The sequence below is a fragment of the Dendrobates tinctorius genome, unplaced genomic scaffold (genome assembly GCF_039654945.1).
Source record: "Dendrobates tinctorius isolate UK_male_01 unplaced genomic scaffold, ASM3965494v1 ptg000158l, whole genome shotgun sequence".
In the NCBI taxonomy this organism is placed as follows: Eukaryota; Metazoa; Chordata; class Amphibia; order Anura; family Dendrobatidae; genus Dendrobates; species Dendrobates tinctorius.
The window spans coordinates 696,135-718,271 of record NW_027361825.1 but is presented as its reverse complement, the minus strand read 5'-3'; the positions used below and the strand labels follow the sequence as shown (position 1 = coordinate 718,271).

At 47.1% G+C, this 22,137-nt stretch overlaps 1 protein-coding gene across 7 annotated transcripts; it reads left to right on the top strand.

The window, feature by feature from the left end:
• Positions 1-10,840: 10,840 nt before the first annotated feature.
• Positions 10,841-21,374, top strand: BRD2 (bromodomain containing 2). Of its 7 annotated transcripts, XM_073548701.1 has the most exons (13): positions 10,841-11,204; positions 11,305-11,742; positions 14,007-14,307; positions 15,298-15,435; positions 15,832-15,976; positions 16,056-16,264; positions 16,838-17,206; positions 17,342-17,470; positions 17,555-17,761; positions 18,851-19,083; positions 19,202-19,506; positions 19,845-19,994; positions 20,132-21,374. In XM_073548701.1, the coding sequence occupies exons 3-13, from the start codon at positions 14,035-14,037 to the stop codon at positions 20,263-20,265; spliced, it is 2,292 nt and encodes a 763-aa protein (XP_073404802.1). In that variant the 5' UTR covers positions 10,841-11,204; positions 11,305-11,742; positions 14,007-14,034; the 3' UTR covers positions 20,266-21,374. The 7 variants fall into 7 exon arrangements, with proteins under 7 accessions (XP_073404802.1, XP_073404803.1, XP_073404801.1 ...); XM_073548702.1 differs by lacking the exon at positions 11,305-11,742; XM_073548700.1 differs by lacking the exons at positions 10,841-11,204; positions 11,305-11,742 and adding an exon at positions 11,785-12,065 and having other exon boundaries at positions 19,872-19,994.
• Positions 21,375-22,137: the final 763 nt, after the last annotated feature.

The following is a 22,137-nucleotide window of genomic DNA, read 5'->3' as shown; positions in this document are numbered from 1 at the left end:
CCAAGCTGGATCTCAGAGGTGCCTACAATTTGATCCGAATTAGAGATGGAGACGAATGGAAAACAGCCTTCAATACCCGTGATGGCCACTACGAGTACCTGGTAATGCTGTTTGGTCTAAGCAATGCCCCCGCTGTTTTACAAGAGTTTGTCAATGACATTTTCAGGGATTTGCTTTACACCTGTGTTGTTGTCTATCTAGACGACATTCTGATTTTCTCTACTGACTTGGTTTCGCATCGCAGGCAAGTGCGTCTAGTCTTACAGAGGCTCAGGGAGAACAGACTGTAGGCCAAGTTTGAAAAGTGCCTCTTTGAACAATCCTCTTTGCCTTTCCTCGGTTACATTGTTTCCTCCACAGGATTAAAAATGGATCCAGAGAAGTAATCGGCTGTACTCAAGTGGCCTCGTCCGTCTGGGCTGAAGGCCATACAGCGATTTCTGGGCTTCGCCAACTACTACAGACAATTCATTCCTAACTTCTCCACCCAAGTGGCGCCCATCTCAGCTCTGTCCCGGAAAGGTACAAATCCCAAGGATTGGCCTCCTGATGCTGAGGAGGCTTTTGTTTCTCTCAAAAAGGCCTTTGCTGCCGCACCTGTTCTTCATCGTCCTAACTCCAATGAACAATTTTTTCTTGAGGTCGATGCCTCTTCAGTAGATGCGGGAGCCGTACTAACCGAGAAATCGTCCTCCGGGTGAATGCATTCCTGTGGTTTTTTTTTCCAAGGTTTTTTCTTCTGCAGAGAGGAATTATTCTGTCGGCGATCGGGAATTGTTGGCTATCAAATTGGCTCTGCAGGAGTGGAGGCATCTTTTAGAAGGAGCTCTTCATCAGGTAGTCATATACACCGATCATAAAAACCTTGCTTACCTCCAAACTGCGCAAAGGCTGAATCCTAGTCAAATCCTCCAAGGACTGTGTGAAGGTCACTGGAACCGACTCCTTACCAACTACCCGGATCCAGGACCCGTCTCATTACGGACTCTCCTTTAACTATTGTTATCCCTTTTGGTCCCGCTTGGACAGCTGCCACGTGTTCGGGGTCGCACTGGAGGTAGCACCTGTTTCCTCCGGGTATTCCACTCTGGCCCTGCCTGAGGGGCTTTACTACGGGTACCCGGGGCTCACTAGTCACGCCCCCTTCGGGGCCCCCCCGGACCGTGGTCCCGAGGTTCCACTTAAAAAATAAAAACGAATGTGAACTTCACCATCTCTGCCTCCACTTCCATTCGTTACAGATTGCTCCGGCCATGGAATCCGCTGGACCCCAGAGGCCTCAAGAGGCCTCCGACTATGGAGCTGTGCCAAGAGGTGACCCGCCTGAAAGAGCAACAGGACAAGATCACGTCTTATCTACGGAACATGTCCACCCACATGGATTCTCTGCTGAACCCAGCTGCTCCTGATTCTCCTAGCAACACCCAGGTACCTGCTGTCTTGACAAGCAAGGGCCCTCGCCTGGCGGCTCCTCCCCGCTTCCTTGGTGATCCCACTCAGTGTCGGGGTTTTCTCTATCAGTGTACACTACACTTTGAAATCCTGGGGCACATGATTGCTTCTGACCGTGCCAAAGTGGGCTTCATTATGTCACATCTGGCAACGAGTATCTATCATTGCTACATCCGGTTCTCATGCTAACCTGTCTGCACTGCGTCTGCAGTGCATTGTCTAATGCTCTCTGTCTCCACAGCATATCAGTATCCTGTGTTACCTGGTTATATCTGCAACCATCTGGGCCAAAGCCATCCTGTTCCACCAACAGCCATCTGAGTCCAAGGACTGTGTGAAGGTCACTGGAACCGACTCCTTACCAACTACCTGGATCCAGGACCCATGTCATTACGGACTCCGCTTTAACTATTGTTATCCCTTTTGGTCCCGCTTGGACAGCTGCCACGTGTTCGGGGTCTAATTGGAGGTAGCACCTGTTTCCTCCGGGTATTCCACTCTGGCCCTGCCTGAGGGGCTTTACTACGGGTACCCGGGGCTCACTAGTGATGCCCCCTTCGGAGCCCCCCGGACCGTGGTCCCCGCTTCCATTCGTTACACATGTGCACAGCGTTTTTTTCTCCCCATAGAATAACATTGTACTGTTAATCACTTGCAGATCTGCAGCGGATCCACAGGGGCAAATCAACAGCAAATCCGCAACGTGTGCACATACCTTTACAGGGGAAATCTGCAAAAAAGAAGAATGCATTATTAAGGTAGTGAAAAAATAAATATAATAGAACAAAAAAGTCTGCAATTGCTGTTCCTAGCCCACCACTGTAAAAAAAAAGGTTTAATATATAAAATTAAATTGTTTGTAAAGGAGGCACAATTAAAAATGCTTTTAGCAGTCCTATGTGGTCGGAAAAAATAAAAATTATGAAAAATAGACAAGTACTGGTATTCTCTATTTTCAAGCCCTATGTATAACAAAAAAGAGGCACAATTATTTGACAATTCAAATGAGAAAGTATTTTATAGCCATTAAAAGTACGATAAGGCTGCTTTTACACTTGCCGTGTTTTTGCTGGCATTTTTGCGGCCTCAATAGATTTATATGGGGCTGCAAAAACGGCCTGCAAAAATACACTGGAGCGCTGTGTCCCGTATGGCCGTGAGGGCCATGAAGAAATATCAAGTCTGCTCGATATTTTTCACGGCTCACGGACACGGCCTCCATTTACATCAATGGATCCGCAAAAACAACGGTAGCTTGTTTTTTGCGGTACACAGTATTTGCAGATCGCCGTTTTTTCCCCTGCTATTTGTTATAACAGGGAAAAACAGCGATCCGAAAAGGTTTTTTGCTGCCCGCAAAAATCACGGCAATATGGCCCACAAAAACGGGCCGCAAAAAAACATGGCAAGTATGAAAGTAGCCTAACCTGAAAATGTGCCTGGGGAGGAATGAGGCAAATGGTCTGAACCTGAACTGAAGTTAATTTTTCTCTTTTCTGAGGTGTATGGCATACTGCTTGTAAAAAGCTTATTGTGTCAGCATGCTGATTCTGGGAAGAAAAAAAAAACCCATGAAGCAAAAAAGCACAACTTCATAAAAAATACACTGTTTGCTGTGCATTTTATTACTCCTCCTAGTTAACCTAAAGTGGTAAAACCTGTAAATGGAACAAAAAAGCATTAATCAACTTGCAATACTGTTGATCAGCAGAAAATGTTAAATACTAGTACTCAGAACTATAATACCCTTTCACATTATTTGCGCAGCCTTTACAACGTTTGTCAGCCACAAAGATGTTTCATTTTGTACGTCAGCTGTGATAATTTAAGACAGAAGATACATTTTTGAGAAAAGTGTTGTTTTTGCATGTGAGAACAACAAAGCAATGTTGGTGCAAATCAGTTCTCAGAACCTTGTCCATCGACCGCGTCAATATTTGTGGCTGATGACCAAAAGCCCTGAAAACTGCCTCTTACCTGATGGCATCCCCGTCTCTTTTGATTAGCCAGCTTGGGATGGGGCCATCTAGGCAGCGTGACACACTTTGGACGTTCCACCAAACCGGCCAATCAAAGGAAGAGACGGTTCTCGGGGCTACCATCCGCCAGCCACTCATTACTGACGTGGCTGATGGACCGAGTCCTGCGACTCTACTACAAAGTGTAGAAAATTTTCTAGTACCTAACAGTATAGAAAGTTTTTAACAGTTTTTTTTAGGTCAGTTTACAAGCTTTTCCTTTTCTTTTGTGCTAAAATGCTAATATTATCGATTAGAAGCTGAAAAAATGTGAAAAAAAAATGTTTCCCCTGAAAATAAGCCTTAACATGATTTTACTGGATTTTTGGAGTATGCTTGAAATATACCGTAAGTCCTTGTTACAGTCAGGACTGGTGTTTGGGGAGGGTCAATTGCCCAGCGCCCACTCTCTTTGGGGCACCCAGCATTTCTATTCTGAGGTTAAGACTACTTAAGGACTTTTGATGACATCATGGTTATGTGACCGTGATGTCACCAAAGGTTCTTTAATTGACGGAGTCTAGAGGAACTGAAAAGGAGACAGATTGGCGTGTACCATATGTGCAGTGTGTGTATATACATGTGTATGTGTATATGAGCAGTGTGTATATACATAAGTATGTGCAATGTGACATGATTAGATTTGAATAAATGTGATTTTTTTTTTTTTTTGTTCAAGAATAAATGTTGATTGCTGTTCATGGAAACAATTATAAGATACCCTGAAATAAGCCCTAGCTCATCTTTTGGAGCAGAAAATATTTCATATTTCAGATAAATATGTGTAATATCAAAAGATGCTGTAATTGTTCTGATTACTAGTATTGAAAATTTCAACCAAAAAAGTGGTAAAAATTATAAATTGACCTAAAAAACCCCACAAATTCATTTGCTACTCCTCTTATCAGAAGAAACTTCTCTAGAGCTTCTACGGAGACCCGTCTACGGCGTCTAGTATTTCTCCCATGTAGCAACAGCACTTTCACAAAAATGTTACATGCAGTTCCCATCACGTAGTCTTCCCTGACGAAGCTGTCTGAGGAACAGCGACACACGTCGGACCAGAAGGACCAGAGAGTATGATATACACATGGGGCCTCTGTGTTAATTTCTATTGGAATTTTTTTTTTTAATGTATTAATGTATCATCTACCTAAGGGGCCTATGTGATGGGAACTGCATGTAACATACATGATTCACCACGGAGTGGACACACGTGCATAGCTAGGGGGCATGTTATATAGAGATTTTGCACTTTATCCATCTGTTCAGTAGCTATAGTTAATATAGCCTGATTTATTATATCACCCTTTTTGGCATTTGATTGTGGATTAAATTAGATTACATTATGCCAGTTTACTCATATGTGAGGATTTTTTGTAGGATGTTTATATATGTGATGCACGATATACAATTTTGATTAGATCTATTTCCTTACCCATGCTGTTATGTGTGGTGTCCACTCAGTGGTCTGTTAATCACTACTATTTGTACCCACGATTGTCAATTTTATATCTACCTAATATGTCAGGTCTGATCTGCCTTTGCATGTTGTTATTTTAATGTGTTTTTATATTGTATGTCTTTTTGTCTGTCGGGCATTTATGTTCAATAAAGCTTTTTGTACTTTTCATTTCGGCTGAGTGTGCACTGGTTCCTGCGCTTCTGTTCTTTTCCGTATACACATCACTTACAGTAAACAAACTAACAATGACAGACTGATACAGAGGGGAGAGAGGACCCTGACCTTTCGGGCTTACATGCTACAGGATGGTGGGGAAGGAGACAGTAGGTTGGTGGGTTGCAGCAGTTCCAGTGTTGGTTGAGGTGAGATCACCGGTAGTGGTGAGGAGGTAGCGGGGTCATTGCAGGCTGTAGGCTTTCTTGAAGAGGTGGGTTTTCAGGTTCCGTCTGAAGGATCCAAATGTGGTTGATAGTCCGACTTGTTGGGGCAAAGAATTCCAGAGAATAGGGGCTATTCGAGAGAAGTCTTGGAGGCGGTTGGGTGAGGAGCGAATAAGTGTGGAGGAGAGAAGGAGGTCTTGGGAGGACCAGAGATTACGTGAGGGAAGGTATCGGGAGATTAGTTCAGAGACATATGGGGGAGACAGGTTATAGATGGCCTTGTAGGTCAGTATTAGTAGTTTGAACTGGATACGCTGAGGAAATGGGAGCCAGTGAAGAGATTTGCAGAGGGGAGAAGCGGAGGAGTAGCGAGGAGAGAGATGAATTAGTCGGGCAGCAGAGTTAAGGATGGACTGGAGAGGTGCAAGGGTGTTAGCAGGGAGACCACAGAAAAGGATGTTGCAGTAGTCGAGGCGGGAGATGATGAGGGCATGTACAAGCATTTTAGTAGATTGAGGAAAGGACGGATTCTGGAAATATTTTTGAGCTGGAGGCGACAGGAGGTAGAAAGAGCTTGGATGTGGGTTTGAAGGACAGGGCAGAGTCAAAGGTTACTCCGAGGCAGCGGACTTCTGGTACTGGGGAAAGTGTGATGTCATTAATTGTTATAGCTAGGATGGGTAAAGAAGATCTGTGAGCTGGAGGAAAGATGATGAGTTCAGATTTGTCTACATTGAGTTTGAGGAAGCGAGAGGAGAAGGAGGAGGATATGGCTGATAGACATTCTGGGATTCTGGACAGCAGAGAGGTGACGTCTGGGCCAGAGAGGTAGATCTGAGTGTCATCAGCATAAAGGTGGTAGTGTAATCCGTGGGACTTTATGAGTTGCCCCAGACCAAGTGTATAGATTGAGAAGAGTAGGGGTCCTAAAACAGAGCCTTGGGGGACTCCAACAGAGAGAGGGTGGGATGTGGAGGTGGTGTGGGAGTGGGAGACGCTGAATGTGCGGTTGGAAAGGTATGAGGAGATCCAGGATAGGGCAAGGCCTTTGATGCCGAAGGAGGAGAGGATCTGTAGTAGGAGGCAGTGGTCAACTGTGTCAAATGCAGCGGACAGGTCTAGAAGCAGGAGTATAGAGTATTGTCCATTTGATTTGGTTGTAAGTAGGTTGTTAGTAATTTTGGTCAGGGCTGTCTCAGTGTAGTGATGGGGGTGGAAACCAGATTGTAGATTGTCAAACAGCAAGTTAGATGATAGGTGGGAGGAAAGTTCAGTGTGGACATGCTGTTCCAGGAGTTTGGAAGCGAATGGAAGCAATGATATTGGGCGATAGCTGGACATAGCGGTTGGGTCGAGGGTTGGCTTTTTAAAGATAGGCGTGATTGTGGCATGCTTGAAAGCAGACGGGAAGGTACCGGACGTTAGTGATAGGTTGAAGAGGTGGGTTAGGGATGGGATAAGTGTGGTGGTGAGGTTGGGGAGGAGGTGGGATGGGATGGGGTCAAGTGCACAGGTTGTGAGGTGCGATTTGGAGAAGAGGCGATTAAGCTCCCCTTCAGTGATGTTGGAGAGTGAGGTTATGGGGTTTGGGCATTGGTCTGGTATACAAAGGGGTTGTGGTGGTTGAGTGATGAAGACTTGCCTTGTTTGGTCAATCTTGTTTTTGAAGTGTGTGGCAAAGTCCTTGGCAGAGATGAGGGAGGTTGGAGGAGGCAGTGGTGGGCGGAGGAGGGAGTTAAAACTTTTGAATAACTGTTTTGGGTTGTAAGATTCAGCTTAACAGCCAGTAGTGATTGAGTGTATGCCAGTATTGGATCACAAAATGAGTTTACATGACGTGTTTTTTGTAGGGCACTGATATAAAGATAGTATTACTTGTTAGTGGTTAATGTTTATGTGGCGCCCCTGAGGTTCAGTCGCCACAGAGGTACTGCACCTTCTCCTAAGGTGTGGTGCCCCACAATCCTGGGAGCTCCTAACCACACTGCAACACCTGCACCCCACACACAGGATAGTTCAGCAGGGACACATTTGCGGCTTTATGCTGGGAAGGTAGCAGAGCACCTTTTGTGGTCCCTGGCTTCGTAACACGAGATGTGCTGGGAGGTGGGTGGAGTTAGATATATAAAAAGAAGGGGAAAGTGTAGAATTTGAGGTCAGTCCGTCAGGGCAGTCTGACAGGAGGTCAGAGGAGGGAAGAAGCCACTCGGAGAGGAGTGGGGATCCCTGGAAGAAGGGATGGAGGAAGGTGTGCTGCAGCTGCCCCAGTGATCTGGGCCAGCTGGCATGGGAAAGGAGAGAAGGAAAAGGACGTAGACTTGTAACTGCAGCTTCCATAAGAAAGAAGGATAAAGTACGGAATGAAGGAGAAGGGAACAGAGAGGACGTGGGTTAGAGAGAGAGAACCCTGCCTATAGGTTCCAGCGCAAGGCCGGGGCCCGGTCCCCGAGGTTGTATGAACACTTATGGTTCTGCAGCAGACACCGGTGGAGTAGTGGGCTGTAAATGCACTACTCCCATCTTAGACTTGGGACACAACAGCAACACGGATACAGAGAGCCGGGACCTCGGAGTGGAGGATCCCTGATCAGGCTACAGCTGTCTTTCATACAAGTAAGGGTTTTAGGAACCTGGGACAGGAGGCACTTCAGAGTAACTTAGGACTGGAGTACTTGACAATTAAAGGCGCTATAGAGGAGACATTCAGGAAGGCACATGTTGGCGGAGTGTTGGAAGAGAGCATTCCATCTTGCCTGGAGGTTGACTGAGTCTCTGACCCGGAGGACACAGTGCGGAGGCAGGCACCTGGGTGCACTACAGACTGTGAGTAAAGCCTTGGAACTACAAGCTCTGGTGTCCTCCATTCATTCTGCGCCAACACACTCATCCCTGCTACTTCTGGGCACCAGCATCTGCACTGCCCTGGAACTACAGCTCCACCTGTGGCGAGCTGCACCTTCTATGCTGCACACACCATCAGTCCCAGAGGATCTGCATGCAGCGTCGGCCTAACACCATACTTGCCGAACACCACAGGTGGCGTCACGAACTATTCATATAAACCATTACATCAAACCACCGTTGCTTGGGCGCCCAGGGCCACGGACCGGGTCACTGCTGCTGTGACACATTCCCCCTGACACCGGCCCGGTACCGAGTACCCCACAGCCCTGGGAGGGCGACCCATTTATACTATGCTCTGAGCCATTTTTATAATGATTTAACCCCATGTTACATGCCTGCTTAGTGAGTTGCTCTGTCTATTCATGTATTTGAATTTTTTTGTTGCAATAAAATGTCTAAGGCCGGGATCACACACAGCGAGATACGGCCGAGTCTCGCAGGTTCAAACCAAGGTCTGGCGCCGGCACTCCGGAGCGGAGCGTGCAGCTCCATGTATTGCTGTGCGGCTGCACGCTCCGCTCCAGAGTGCCGGCGCCAGAGCTTGGTTTTAACCTGCGAGACTCGGCCGTATCTCGCTGTGTGTGATCCCGGCCAAATTTTTATCTTCAAAAATGCTCTTTGACTTTTTGTGCTAGAAATAGCTAGGAAAAAGTTTCATTGTTATATTGTATTCGGAGTTGTTGGATTATTATTGTTTCTCCATAGGTTATAGGAATTGTTGTGGTATAACCACAGCTGACATAAAAATAACACTCTTTTATAGATTAGTAGATGCGATGACTTGTAAAGGAGGCACAAAAACCATCATAAGGCGCTGCGGTCACCCGGATTACTAGTAGTGGTATTTCGGCATCACTCTAACGATTGTCCCCGATCACTGACCGATGTGAACACGATCAGAGCGTAGTCGGAGACTAATTTTTCGATTGCTGATCGCGTGACTTTCGCTGACTACTCGGCAGTAAAGAGAAGCTGTCGAAGACAGTAACATAAAGGGTTTCCGGACAAATCGCGATCGAAATGTTACGCGAGCAAAGATCAGCTTCCTACTTTGTTGATCATTCGTATAAAAAGCCATCTGCATGGATTAGGACGCGTACGGGGTATACTGTGCGAGAGGACGGCTGTGAACCTGCATTATGTGGTATACAGTCATGGTGATGTGAAGAGGGCAGGGAGACAGAGGATGTAGCAGCCGTCTCAGGCAAGCGAGACGCAACTCCGAGGGAGGAGGGAGCAGATGATGAAAAGCCGCTAATTTACACCAGGACATTTCTGAATATTACATCATGAGGTGGCCGGGGGGGTCTCCACTCACCACGTGTGTCACTGAGGGGTCCTCCACATGAATATCAGTCACTGAGGGGTCTCTCCACATGTATAGCAGTTACTGAGGGGTCCTCCACATGTATATCAGTCACTGAGGGGTCTCTCCACATGTATAGCGGTTACTGAGGGGGTCTCTCTACATGTATGTTGGTCACTGATTGTGTCTCTCCCCATGTATATTAGTCACTGAGGGGTCTCTCCACATGTGTATCACTCACTGAGGGTCTCCACACACCATGTGTGTCACTGAGTTTTCTCTCCACATGTCTATTGGTCTCTCAGGGGTCTCCACACACCACGTGTCACTGAGGGGGGGCTCTCCACATGTACCGTATATTATTCAGAGGGGTCTCTCTACATGTATATTAGTCACTGAGGGGGGCTGGGCTCTCCACGTGTATTAGTCACTGAGGGGTCTCTCCACATGTGTATTAGTCCCTGAGGGTCTCCACACACCATGTGTGTCACTGAGTGGTCTCTCCACATGTCTATTGGTCTCTGAGGGGTCTCCACACACCACGTGTCACTGAGGGGGCTCTCCACATGTATATTATTCAGAGGGGTCTCTCCACATGTATATTAGTCACTGAGGGGGGCTGGGCTCTCCACATGTGTATTAGTCACTGAGGGGTCTCTCCACATGTGTATTAGTCCCTGAGGGTCTCCACACACCATGTGTGTCACTGAGTGGTCTCTCCACATGTCTATTGGTCTCTGAGGGGTCTCCACACACCACGTGTCACTGAGGGGGGCTCTCCCCATGTATATTAGTCACTGAGGGGTCTCTCCACATGTGTATCAGTCACTGAGGGGCTCCACACACCATGTGTGTCACTGAGTGGTCTCTCCACATGTATATTGGTCTCTGAGGGGTCTCCACACACCACTGTCACTGAGGGGGCTCTCCACATGTGTATTATTATGAGGGGGTCTCTCCACATGTGTATCAGTCACTGAGGGTCTCTCCACATGACTATCAGTCCCTGCTGGGTCCCAGCTGCAGGAGGGGTGGGTCAGGTAGACCCCACGCCACATTGGCGGGATTTTTCCTGTCCCATTTTCTGCTTCTAACCAGCAGCTCTTATCACGGAGTGTGAGGGACATGCATGTGGTGGGCTCTCTACCCCTTCTATAGGACATTTTTTTTTATTTCGCCTTCCGTCTGGGAAGCTGACTAGAACAACGAGCGTCCGCCATCTTAGAGCAATGACTATGCATTGCACATAGACGAGGGGAGGGAGGTGTGGAGAGAGAAGGGGGAGGAAATAATAATGCAGCCGCCAGTAGGTGGCGGAAGGGATGCAGCATCCGGGGGCCGGGGCGTCCCAGGAGCTGCGGGAGAGCGGCGGCGTCTGCAGGGGGAGAGGAGAGCTAGAGGAGGAGGACGGACAGGCACAGCGTAGCTGCCTCAGCTCCTGACAACAAAATGGCGGCGGATCTAAGCAGGCGGGGGCGGCGTGTGCCTGCGGGGACAGGGAACGACATTCCGGCGGACGAAAGTGGCGGAGACCGGCTCATTGGAACACGCGGAGGGCGATGTATCTGGACAGCTTGGTTATTTTTGCCTAAAATCTTTGGTTGGGCTGAAAAGCCGCCGAGTTTCGTTGTGTGGCACCTGAGGGATTGTTGACGTAAATGGACCTATATCTAGTCTGGGTAAGAATATTTCTATTGTTTTCTGTGGTGAAATGTTTGGTTTTCGCTTTTTTTAGTGTCTTTTTGTAAGCTTGTGTGTGTTCGGCTGGTTCTTTCACAGATTTAGTCATTGTACGAACTTAACGTCAGGAAGCTGCGAAATGATTTGTGACACAATGGAAACGGCTTTATAGCGCATACACGGAGAGTGAAATGTTTGACAAAATGGCGGCTTCTCCTTTGTCTGGTGAAGAACATTACAACTGCGCAACAAGATGGCGTCGTCTCCTTCAAGCTGCTAGAAGGAGAAAACAACGGCCACGTCGCGTGATATGGGAAACCCGCCCCGTCTGAGCTCTGCTGCCTAGTAACAGCCAATAGTGTGAAGCCGAGCCCCTGAGTTCTGCTTGGTCCCAGCCAATGAGAGAGGAGGCTTTCTTGGGTGACGTGGAAGCGGCGCTGAGTCACTTGTCCTGGAGTCCTACGATGAGAAGGGCGCGTCCTCTTTTGCTGCTGCAGTAGTCGTACTCAAGGCAACCACTAGGGGTGGTCAAACTACGTAAGTCCTGCTAACCAATAGGGAGATGGTTACACTAGGGTGGGCGTGTAACATGGTAATGGATGGGCAGGTCGGCGAATGGAAACTTTGGAAGTATCTATGGGGCTGTCCCTATTCAGCCAATCAAGAAGTGCCGCTGTATTTATATAAGACCGGGCTCAGCTTTCCAAGCGCCATTTCGCTGAAGCGGAGAGTCGGAGCTGGAAGGGGGAAAACCCTGAAGTTTGAGCCAAAGAGAGCGCTACGCCCTCAGCCGGAGAGCGGGCGGCTTCACAATCCCTATCCATCCGCATGGAGGCAGCCCTCAGTCCAGCGTTTAAAAGGTACAAGTGCCGGATGGAGCTGTGCTGTACCGGAGAGACCCGATATTGTTACATTAAAGCCGTGTTTTCCTAGTAATCCGCGGGCTCTCCGCAGTGCCCCCCCCCCCCCCCGGGCCTTGCTTCCATAGAGATGGTGTCCCCTATCCGCACCGGTACAATCCGGAGCCATCGGCCGTGTCCGCCGCCTCCGAGCTCCGCGGTCTTCACGGTGTCCTCCCGGCCGGCATCGCTGTTTGAGACCGCTGTGTATTGGCGGTCGGGAACGTTTTCGGGAGGATTTCTCGCCAGTGCCCTCCTTACTCTGCGGCGCCGCCATTTTCTTCCTGCTGGCCAGACTAGTGTGTCCCACGGGAGGGGGCGCTGCGTATCCCGGCAACGGGGGCACCTGGCGGCGGCTGGCCTGTCCCCGGGAGTGATGCCGGCAGCGGGGATCGCGCTGTGGATACATTGTTGCTGGTGGTCTCCATGGTTTCTGGGGTCAGGCGCTGGCTGTAGTGCTGCTTTGTGCCTTTTCCATGTACAGTCTGGGGTCATGTGATGGTGACTGTCAGGTGTGACCCCTAATGTTTACACCCGGCGTGGTGTGTGTTGGGGCGGCTCCTGGTTGGTTACACCTGACTTGTATGTGGTGAGGTCAGCGGATCACACTGTGTGATGTCACCGCCGCCGTGCACCCAGGAAGTGCTGCCAGGAGGGGGCCTGCCTGTACCTGCGCTGTGTAAAGGGGCGACTTGCATATGATTTAATAAGAGATTATTTTATAATATTTTTATAATGTTAGCAGATTCCAGGTATTTTCTCTCACGCCGTCTGTCCCCATTGAGGCTCGTACTATGGCCTCTGTTTACAGTGTAGCATGGTGCAGCCCCCAGTCACCGCTGTGTATAAGACCCCGGTGATGGAGCGGCACTAGTATATAGCTGTGTTGTATTCACCTGCCTGTGATGTCTCATTAGGAGGGATCCTTACTTGTTTAGTGTACAATAATTCAGCAAAATATATATATATTTTTTTTTTTCAAACTCTTTTAACATACCAGGGATCTCGTATCTTCACCAAACGCATACGACCCCAAAGTCAGGCACCAATTGTCATGAGAATCCTCATCACCTGGGTTCTTAATGTCAGTCAGAGGAGAATCACCAGGCCTCCATACCTTGTCATACCACCCTCACAGGTAGCTACAGTAGTTGCCATATTGTATACAAAATGAGAATTGGAGTAAGAAAATCCACCAAGAAGAAATAAAATCAAAATAGTTTTATTTCAATTACTCAGGTTAAGACACCACAATACATAGAACAGGGTCACATAATATGAGAGCTTTGGGTAAGCAATTTTGAATGGTAACCATTCATGTGGCCTCTGGGTTTACATTTGAGCTACTATGCTGTAATTAAATACTACTTTGAGGTGGTCACATTTTTGGGGTACCTAAGAAATTCTGGTTTAGATTTGAAGCACTGGCACTTTATCGATATCTGTATATCTAATATATACTTTTTGCCTATATGCTGTTAGTGTACTGTCGCATGTGTGTTTTTCTGCACCTGAATTCCTCCTCTCATTTGATCTCTGTATTGATGTGACCCTGTTCTATGTATTGTGGTGTCTTAACCTATGAATAATTGAAATAAAACTATTTTGATTTTATTTCTTCTTGGTGGATTTTCTTACTCCAATTTTCCTTTTGTATACAAGATTTTGGGAGTAATTCCATGGCTATTGCATGCAATGAGGTGGTCACTTTGGGTCAGGGCCACCTTTAATAATATGCTTACTGTCCTGAAGATTTTGTTTGCTAGTATTTGCCATATTGCACCAGTGTGAAGTCTTTTCTTGATTACTTTTCCTTTGCTTTCGCTTTGGCTTTCTTCTACATGACAGTAGGTCGGCCTCCGTAAAACTGTTTTCTCACTGAAGCCTTTCTGCCATCCCCAGGCCTCCTCTCGATATAAACCATGCTATAATGGGTCAGTCAGCAGAGGGAACACCGGGAAAGCGTATCCGCAAGCCGTCCCTTCTGTATGAGGACTTTGAGGGCCCCAACATGACGTCCGGAGTCTTCAGTCACAGCCCTCAAGTAAATCCACCACCTCCAGAAGTCAGCAATGCCAAGAAGCCTGGCCGCTCCACCAACCAGCTGCAGTACCTGCACAAGGCCGTCATGAAGTCTCTGTGGAAGCACCAGTTTTCGTGGCCTTTCCGTCAGCCTGTGGACGCGCTGAAGCTCGGATTACCGGTACGTTGTTTTTCTTGGTTGTCTGGCTCGGGGTGGCAGATTTTGGAGGGTGCAGTCAGGTCAGTCTTTATAATGGGATCCTGGCATTGTATTATTGGGTCCCTGGAAAACTGTTATGAGAGATTATTGTGGACACGACCTGGTGACAGCTCTGGTGGGTTCAGAGACCCTTACATGTAAGGGTAAGCGTCTGTCAAGAACAATAACTCCCATCTTCTCCCACCCCGCACTCTAGCCTCTTCCTGTTCATCCCTACAATGGTACGGATGTCTTGTCTTGTGCTGCTCAGAGCTTCATGTAATGTAGGCACAACCCGATAATTTGTGATTTGGTTGAATTTTTTTTTTTTTTTTTTTACTTTGTGAAATGCAAATTTCCAATTGATACATTTTGCAGATCTGCCCATCCATGAATTTGTACAGGACCCCAACTGTGACAGTTTTAAAAGCCACACATACTGAGATGTCTTGGATTAGAAGTATGACGGTACATTAATCTGGTAGGTGTCCTATTATTTAGCTTTTAGTCCTATTCTCCCTGCACCACATCACCAGCTTGTCACTCCAGTGTTTGGCAAGTTTGTGTCTTCCCCCGAATCCTTATCGATACGTTTGAGATGAGCATTGGTGCTTTGTGCTGCCATCGTCATGATGAATACCGTTACCACCTGGTTTACTCCATTTGAGGAAATCTTTGAGTGTCAGTGATTGTATGACAGCGTTACTGAAGGTCACACAGACTGCGTGTTACTGGTATGTGACAGTCCTGTGAGTGCAGTCCTCAAAATATCCCAGAGCTGTCACCAGGCGCGTTGTATGCAGCGGGCCATCGTCCTCGGAGGGGCGTCAGTTTAGGACTCTGCTTTTCTTGTATTGCTGCATTTTAGCTTCGTATTGCCAATGTAATATTTTAATTAAACAGTTTAGAGTTTTACTTTATACCTTGTGTTGGATTTGATGTCATTTGTCTGTTATTGACTGGTGTTTATAGGACTATCACAAAATCATTAAGCAGCCGATGGACATGGGCACCATCAAGAGGCGGCTGGAGAACAACTACTACTGGAGCGCACTGGAGTGTATGCAGGACTTCAACACAATGTTCACCAACTGCTACATCTACAACAAGGTATGTGCCGCCTGGACAGGTTCTGTTACCAGAGATAAGCCCTGGCACGTCGGCTGAGCGCTCTGGTCATGCTTCTGGCAGCGTCCGATGTTGCGCATGGCAATTAGTAATTTCTTAGGATGGCGAAAGTGGTATGTGGTTGCAAGTCATTAGATTGGTCATCTCTGTAATGCAATGATGCTTCTGTATAGTGGATCTGTTCGGGTGGGTGAAGGGGCACAGATGGACAAGGACCCCACCATATCTAACTACCCCTTCTGATATCCATATGGCCTTTTAGACACATGACATGGGGCTGTCCTCTTATATGGCCTCTGTAGTGTATTAGTTATTGTGACTTATAATTGTTGATTTTTAGAGTTTCATACTGATTGTAATCTATAATGGATCTTGCAGCCTACAGACGATATTGTACTGATGGCTCAAAGCTTGGAGAAGATGTTTCTGCAGAAAGTGGCTCAGATGCCTCAGGAGGAGCAGGAGATCCCCAATACCACTACTAAGAGCAAGCACGTGAAGCCACCTAGCACCAAGCTACCAGGTAAATGATTGCCACCTTCATCGTATATTTCTTAATCCGCACATGAAGCATTTGTGATGTAAAACTGACATTTTATCAGTTCTTACAGGTGGAATTACGAGCGCACACCAAGTGCCAGCAGTCTCCTCCATGTCTCTGTCTACACTGTACCCAAGTTCTCCTGAAGTGCCCACCACAATCATTAACTTGCCACATCCCACGGTCCTGTCTAATCCTCTGCTGAAGTCCATGTCCTCTCCTCAAACGCTGCTGCCAGGCGTCCCTGCGTCAACACAACAAACTTCTAAGGTAAAACGGGTGGATAGAAAGTGGCACGTTAAAGGGAATGTCAGCATGTGTGGCCGATATAAGATTCGGCCACTGCCTTTCAGGGTTTGTCTCAGCTTTCTATAATGCTATAGCTAAGCCCCCGATCCAACCTGCAAGAGAAGAAAAATAAGTTTTATTATAATTACCGGGGGGGGGGGGGTGGTCTGATGGGTGTCACGGGTTCGGCGCCACCGTCCTTGCTCCATGGCTCCTTGGCATCGCGCTCCTGCGTAGGTGTACTGATCTGCCCTGTTGAGGGAAAGGTCAGAGACCCTGCGCATTGCAGTACTTTATTCTGCTCTCAACAGGGCAGATAAGTACGCCTGCGCAGGAGCGCAATGCCGGGCGGCTATAAAGGAAGCAGGAGGTCGGCATCGCAAGAAGATGGGAGGCGCCGGACCTGTGACACCCATGGGACCGGACTGCACCGTAGAATGCTGTAGATAAGATAGGCCACTGCCTTTCAGGGCTTATGTCGCCAAAACTGCTGACAAGTGCACTTTAATTTCTGGTGAGCCTGTCTGTGCCGTAGCTAATGTTTCCTTTCCCTAGAAGAAAGGAGTGAAGAGAAAAGCCGACACTACAACTCCTACCACCACCGCCATCATTGCAACCAGTGGAGATTCCTCCCCTCTAACTCCATCTGATAACAAACCCGCTAAGATCCCTGCCCGAAGGGAGAGCGGTCGGCCCATCAAGCCTCCCCGGAAGGACCTGCCGGACTCTCAGCAGCACCAGACGTCGAAGAAAGGCAAACTGTCCGAGCAGCTGAAATACTGCAACGGTATCCTGAAAGAGCTGCTCTCCAAGAAGCATGCTGCCTATGCCTGGCCCTTCTACAAGCCTGTGGATGCCTCCTCTCTGGGACTGCACGATTATCATGAAATCATTAAATATCCCATGGATATCAGCACTATCAAGGTGGGTGCAGGGGCCGACATGGCCACTTACAGGAAATACTCGTGCCATGCTCCTGTTTGACTCTGATGTAATGAACACTTGGTGCTGCGCGTGTTGTGGTTAATTAAGGTCTTTTCTGATGTTTTTTTTAAACAGAAAAAAATGGAAAACCGAGAATTTCATGATGCTCAGGAGTTTGCTGCAGATGTCAGACTCATGTTCTCAAACTGCTACAAGTACAATCCCCCGGACCACGATGTGGTGGCCATGGCCAGGAAGTTACAGGTGTGAATGGCAGAATGGGCATGTAACTCATTAGTGGGGTCTCTTGGGGGTGTACGCAGCTCATCCACTTGATGTCCCCTACAGGATGTGTTTGAATTCCGTTATGCTAAGATGCCGGACGAGCCAATGGTCGTTACTCCCCCCACCACATCCACACAGCTGCCCCCCTCCGACTCCAAGTCTTCATCCGATTCTTCAAGCGAGAGCAGCAGCGACAGCTCTGATGACAGCGAGAGCTCTGATGATTCTGAGGAAGAGAGGGCGAACCGGCTGGCAGAACTGCAGGAGCAGGTACGCCTGGAGTACTCCCACATCTTGGCATCACTTCATTACTAATGGGTGTAATGAAGGGCTCAACTGGTTCTTTAAAATCGATAGCATATAATTGCTGTACGCCTCCAATCATCGGTCGGTATCTCAGAGGATACTGACCAATGATTGGCGGCGTACAGCAATTACAGGCGATGGATTTTAAAGAGCCAGTTGATCCCTTCACCCCTACTGGTTCCGTTGAGTGTTGCCTTATTGCTTTACCAGGCACAGCACTATTGATTCTGTAGTGGTTGTCTGGTATTGCATTTCAGTTGCTTTAATTTTAACACAATGTTCTGTAGCCCCCGCCTCCATAAACCTTACTTAACTGTGGATCATATCGGGTTGAACAGAGGGACAAAGTGCCCGAAATTTGATATGCTAGATCATCATTCCCACCCCTTCCCATTAGACTGTCGATGTAGGCGGGTTCGGTCAACGTTAAAGGGCTTGTCCGGGCTTTTCATATAATCTCAGTGGATATCTGGGCTGCAGAATGTTGACAATAAGTAACTTGCCTTCTGTCACCAGTCTGCACGGTTTCCAAGATATCCTATCTTGCTTCTATGAAAAACGTCCAGGGGGGTGTGTTCTGGCATTGAAATGAGAACTGGTCGTTTCTGCCTCACTAGTTTTCACTTTTTCCATAGATCACTGTTCAGCGTGTGTCTGGGGGAGGAGCAGCTGGGTGTTTCTGCTCTCTGCACTGAGGCTGCTAGAGGGGGAGGATTTGTTACTGTGTGAGGAGGGATAGGCTTGTTCATGTGGTCGGGGAGGGCCTGTTGCTATGGAGGGTGGGGTTGTTGCTATAGAGGGCAAGTTTTTAGTAGAGTAGGAGGAAACGACCAGTTCTCATTTCAATGCCAGAATACACCCCCCTCCCCAGACGTTTTTCATAGAAGCAAGAGATCATATCTTGGAAACGCTGCAAACTTGCCACAGAAGGTAAATTACTTCTGCAGCCCAGATATGCACTGAGATTATGTGAAAAGCCCGGAAACCCCTTTAATGTGTATGGGTTTGTCCATATCAACAACTGCTGTAACATCTTTTGACTCTCATTTACAGCTCCGTGCTGTCCATGAGCAGCTGGCTGCGCTCTCACAGGGCCCGATTTCTAAGCCAAAGAAAAAAAAAGAAAAGAAGGAAAAAAAGAAAAAGAAGAAATCTGAGAAGAAGAAAGTGAAAGATGATGATGAATGGAGATGTGGCAAGGCGCGAACATCACAGAATAAAAAATCCAAGAAATTTGTGTCTGGTGGGACCATGAACTCCAGCGGCGCAGCCCCCACACTGTCTAAGTAGGTGTTAATGAGTCATAATGCAAGTTATTCAGTTTTCTCGCCTCTGAGGGTGCTCTCATACTTTTCAGTATATTTACTTGTATCTAAATTTTTTTAAAATGTATTTCCTCTTCAGGAGTTCTAAGAAGTCATCAAAATCATTACCTCCCCCTCCCCAAGTCATGTACGACTCTGAGGAAGAGGAGGAAAGCAAGCCCATGACCTACGATGAGAAGCGGCAGCTCAGCTTGGATATCAATAAGCTACCAGGAGAGAAGCTGGGTCGTGTAGTGTACATCATCCAGTCCCGGGAGCCCTCACTGCGAGACTCCAACCCAGAAGAAATTGAAATAGACTTTGAGACTTTAAAGCCTTCAACGCTTCGGGAGCTCGAGAGATATGTGATGTCATGTCTGAGAAAGAAGCCAAGAAAGCCATACAGTGAGTGTCTTCTCCACCTGTCATGGGAGGGGGGGGGGGAGATGATGTAGGAAGCCCCTGATTACACCTTACCCTTCCCTCCACCTGTCATGGGAGGGGGGGATGATGTAGTAAGCCCCTGATTACACCTTACCCTTCCTATACATATGGTGCAGTATAAATATACTGCAAATGGCCTGCTGTGTGAGGGTTAGGAAGCCCTCTAGTATTCTGAGTCGGTCGGGCAATGGGAGCACTGATAATCTTGTGAATCCTGCCTTGTTGCCACCTCGCTTGTATTTTTAGGGCTTCGTCCGTTCTCTGTTTATAATGATTGTCCTTGTTTGTGCTCTCCTCAGTTCCCCCTAACTCTGGGCTCTCTGCAGCACTGAAAAAGCCAGTGGGAAAAACAAAAGAAGAGATTGCTCTGGAGAAGAAGAGGGAGCTAGAGAAAAGACTACAGGATGTCAGCGGGCAACTAAACTCCACCAAAAAGCCACCCAAGAAAGGTGCGTGCCCACTGCCTCTGATGGGGGGGGGGGGCTGGCTTGGGATGTTATTGTTTGTATGCAGCTTATCCTGCATTGTGAGGACAGTTCTCATAATTTTCTTGTCACATTAACATTTTATTTTTTTCTTCTTACAGTCCATGAAAAGGTTGAATCTGTGCAGCCAGTGTCTGTCTCCCGCCTCAGTGCTTCCAGCTCTAGCTCGGACTCTGACAGTAGCAGCAGCTCCACGTCCAGCTCCTCAGATACCAGTGACTCTGACTCTGGGTGAAGGCTGGGATGTGACTTCACCTTTCCCTGGAGCGGCAGGAGGGGCTGAGTTTATGCTTTGTACGTGGTTCTCTAAAGGATCTGCAGGAACAGAGTCCTTGTGAACCAGACTTAATCCCCTTTTTGGGTGACAAACTGCGGCCTTTGGATGTTGGCTTCCCTGCCTTTCTTTCCCACGTCATGTGGTGCACATAACACAGCTGGGGAGAATCTTGGAGCATGAGGCATCACCCTTGGAATCGGACTCCTGTGTGGGCATAGAGGGTGGGTGCGCGGGGTAGGATTGCTGAGTGTCCTTATTTTATTCTGTTTACAAGTTCTCGGTGAACGCACAGACGCCTGGAGGAAGGACTGACTTGGGTGAGGGGACAATTTTTATGAGCGCCTCCTAGCTATGTTTTTTTTTTTTTTTTTTTTTTTTCCCCCCAGCATAAAGCTGATTGTTCTATTTAGTTTTTGTTTTGGTGCATAAAAGCGAGACTGCTCGAGTATTTGCCCAATGGCAAGAGTATTACTAATGTGTGTCTGAGGAGTTTCAGCAAAGGGGGCTGCTCAAGGGTCCTGAACACCGGCCTTCACAATGTCTTACAAGGTTAAGGCACCTGGATAAGATTTTCTACTAATGTCCCCTCGGCCCTCCGATGCATGCAGCGTATTAGGTGACGGCAAGTTCTGCCTCTGGACATGGGCGACTTGTTACCAGACCCCTACAGAAGTCTTGTATAGCCTTGTTTGTGTTTTCATTTTTTTTTTTTTTGTTTTTTTTCCCCTTTTGTATTTATTTTAAGAGAAGGAAAGAACTTTCTTTTGTTTTATAATGTAAAATAATTAGAGGGCTCCTGTTGATACAGGGGCCAATGTAGATGTAAGATTTTATAAGCTCTGTATATATCTAAATATATATATATTACAAGTTGCACAAGCGGCATGTTTCTAAATGTAAAGGGTGACTTTATTTTTTACCTGGAAGCAAATGTTTTTATTTTCTTCCTTTTTGACTGTTTTGTTTGTCGCTCTGTATGACGTCTTTACTATTTGTCTATCTTGTAACTGTTCAAGCCCTTTTAGTTTGGAAACATGGAAATAAAGAAAAAAATATACTTCCAAATACATCGTCGTCGTTGTTCAATTATAATGCTATCGTTAAATCATCTATGAGAAGAATTCATTCCCCCCCAATGCGATTTGTATATAAGAAATGCAATAGCTTTTGGTCTTTTGACTCTAAGGGTATGTGCACACGTTGCAGATTCGCAGTGGATTTGGCCATCGGATCCGCAGCAGAATCTCCTGCGTTGTACAGTACCTTTATATTCAATGGAAAATGAAAAACGCAGTGCACATGCGGATTTTTCAGCGGTTTTAAATCAGCAGCATGTTAATTCTTTGCGTGGATTCCGCTGAGGTTTGACACATGCTCCATGAACAGGTGTCAAAACGCAAGTCTTTCGACCGGATTTAGCAAAATCCGCAGCACAATCCGCAACGTGTGCACCTACCCTAACAAGTGTCTTGGGTTATTAAATATCCCATATAATTTTTTTGGATCTGTAACTTACTATGCTGTAATGTTATATGCACACCCCTGTATACCAGTGTTGTATAATGCACACCCCTGTATGCCAGTGTTGTATATACACATAAAACCAGGGCTGTGGAGTGTGTAAGCCAAACCTGCGCCTCCCGACGACTCAATTTCCCATACACCGACTGACTCCCATATATATTGCTTATATTTAAGTAAAAAATTTATTGTAGTACAATGTGAACATCAGACATTTAATCATTTCTATGATCCAATAATCAAGATATTTAGATAGAACATAACTATTGGAATACAACTTTAGCACACAAAAACTAATAAATTGTAAAT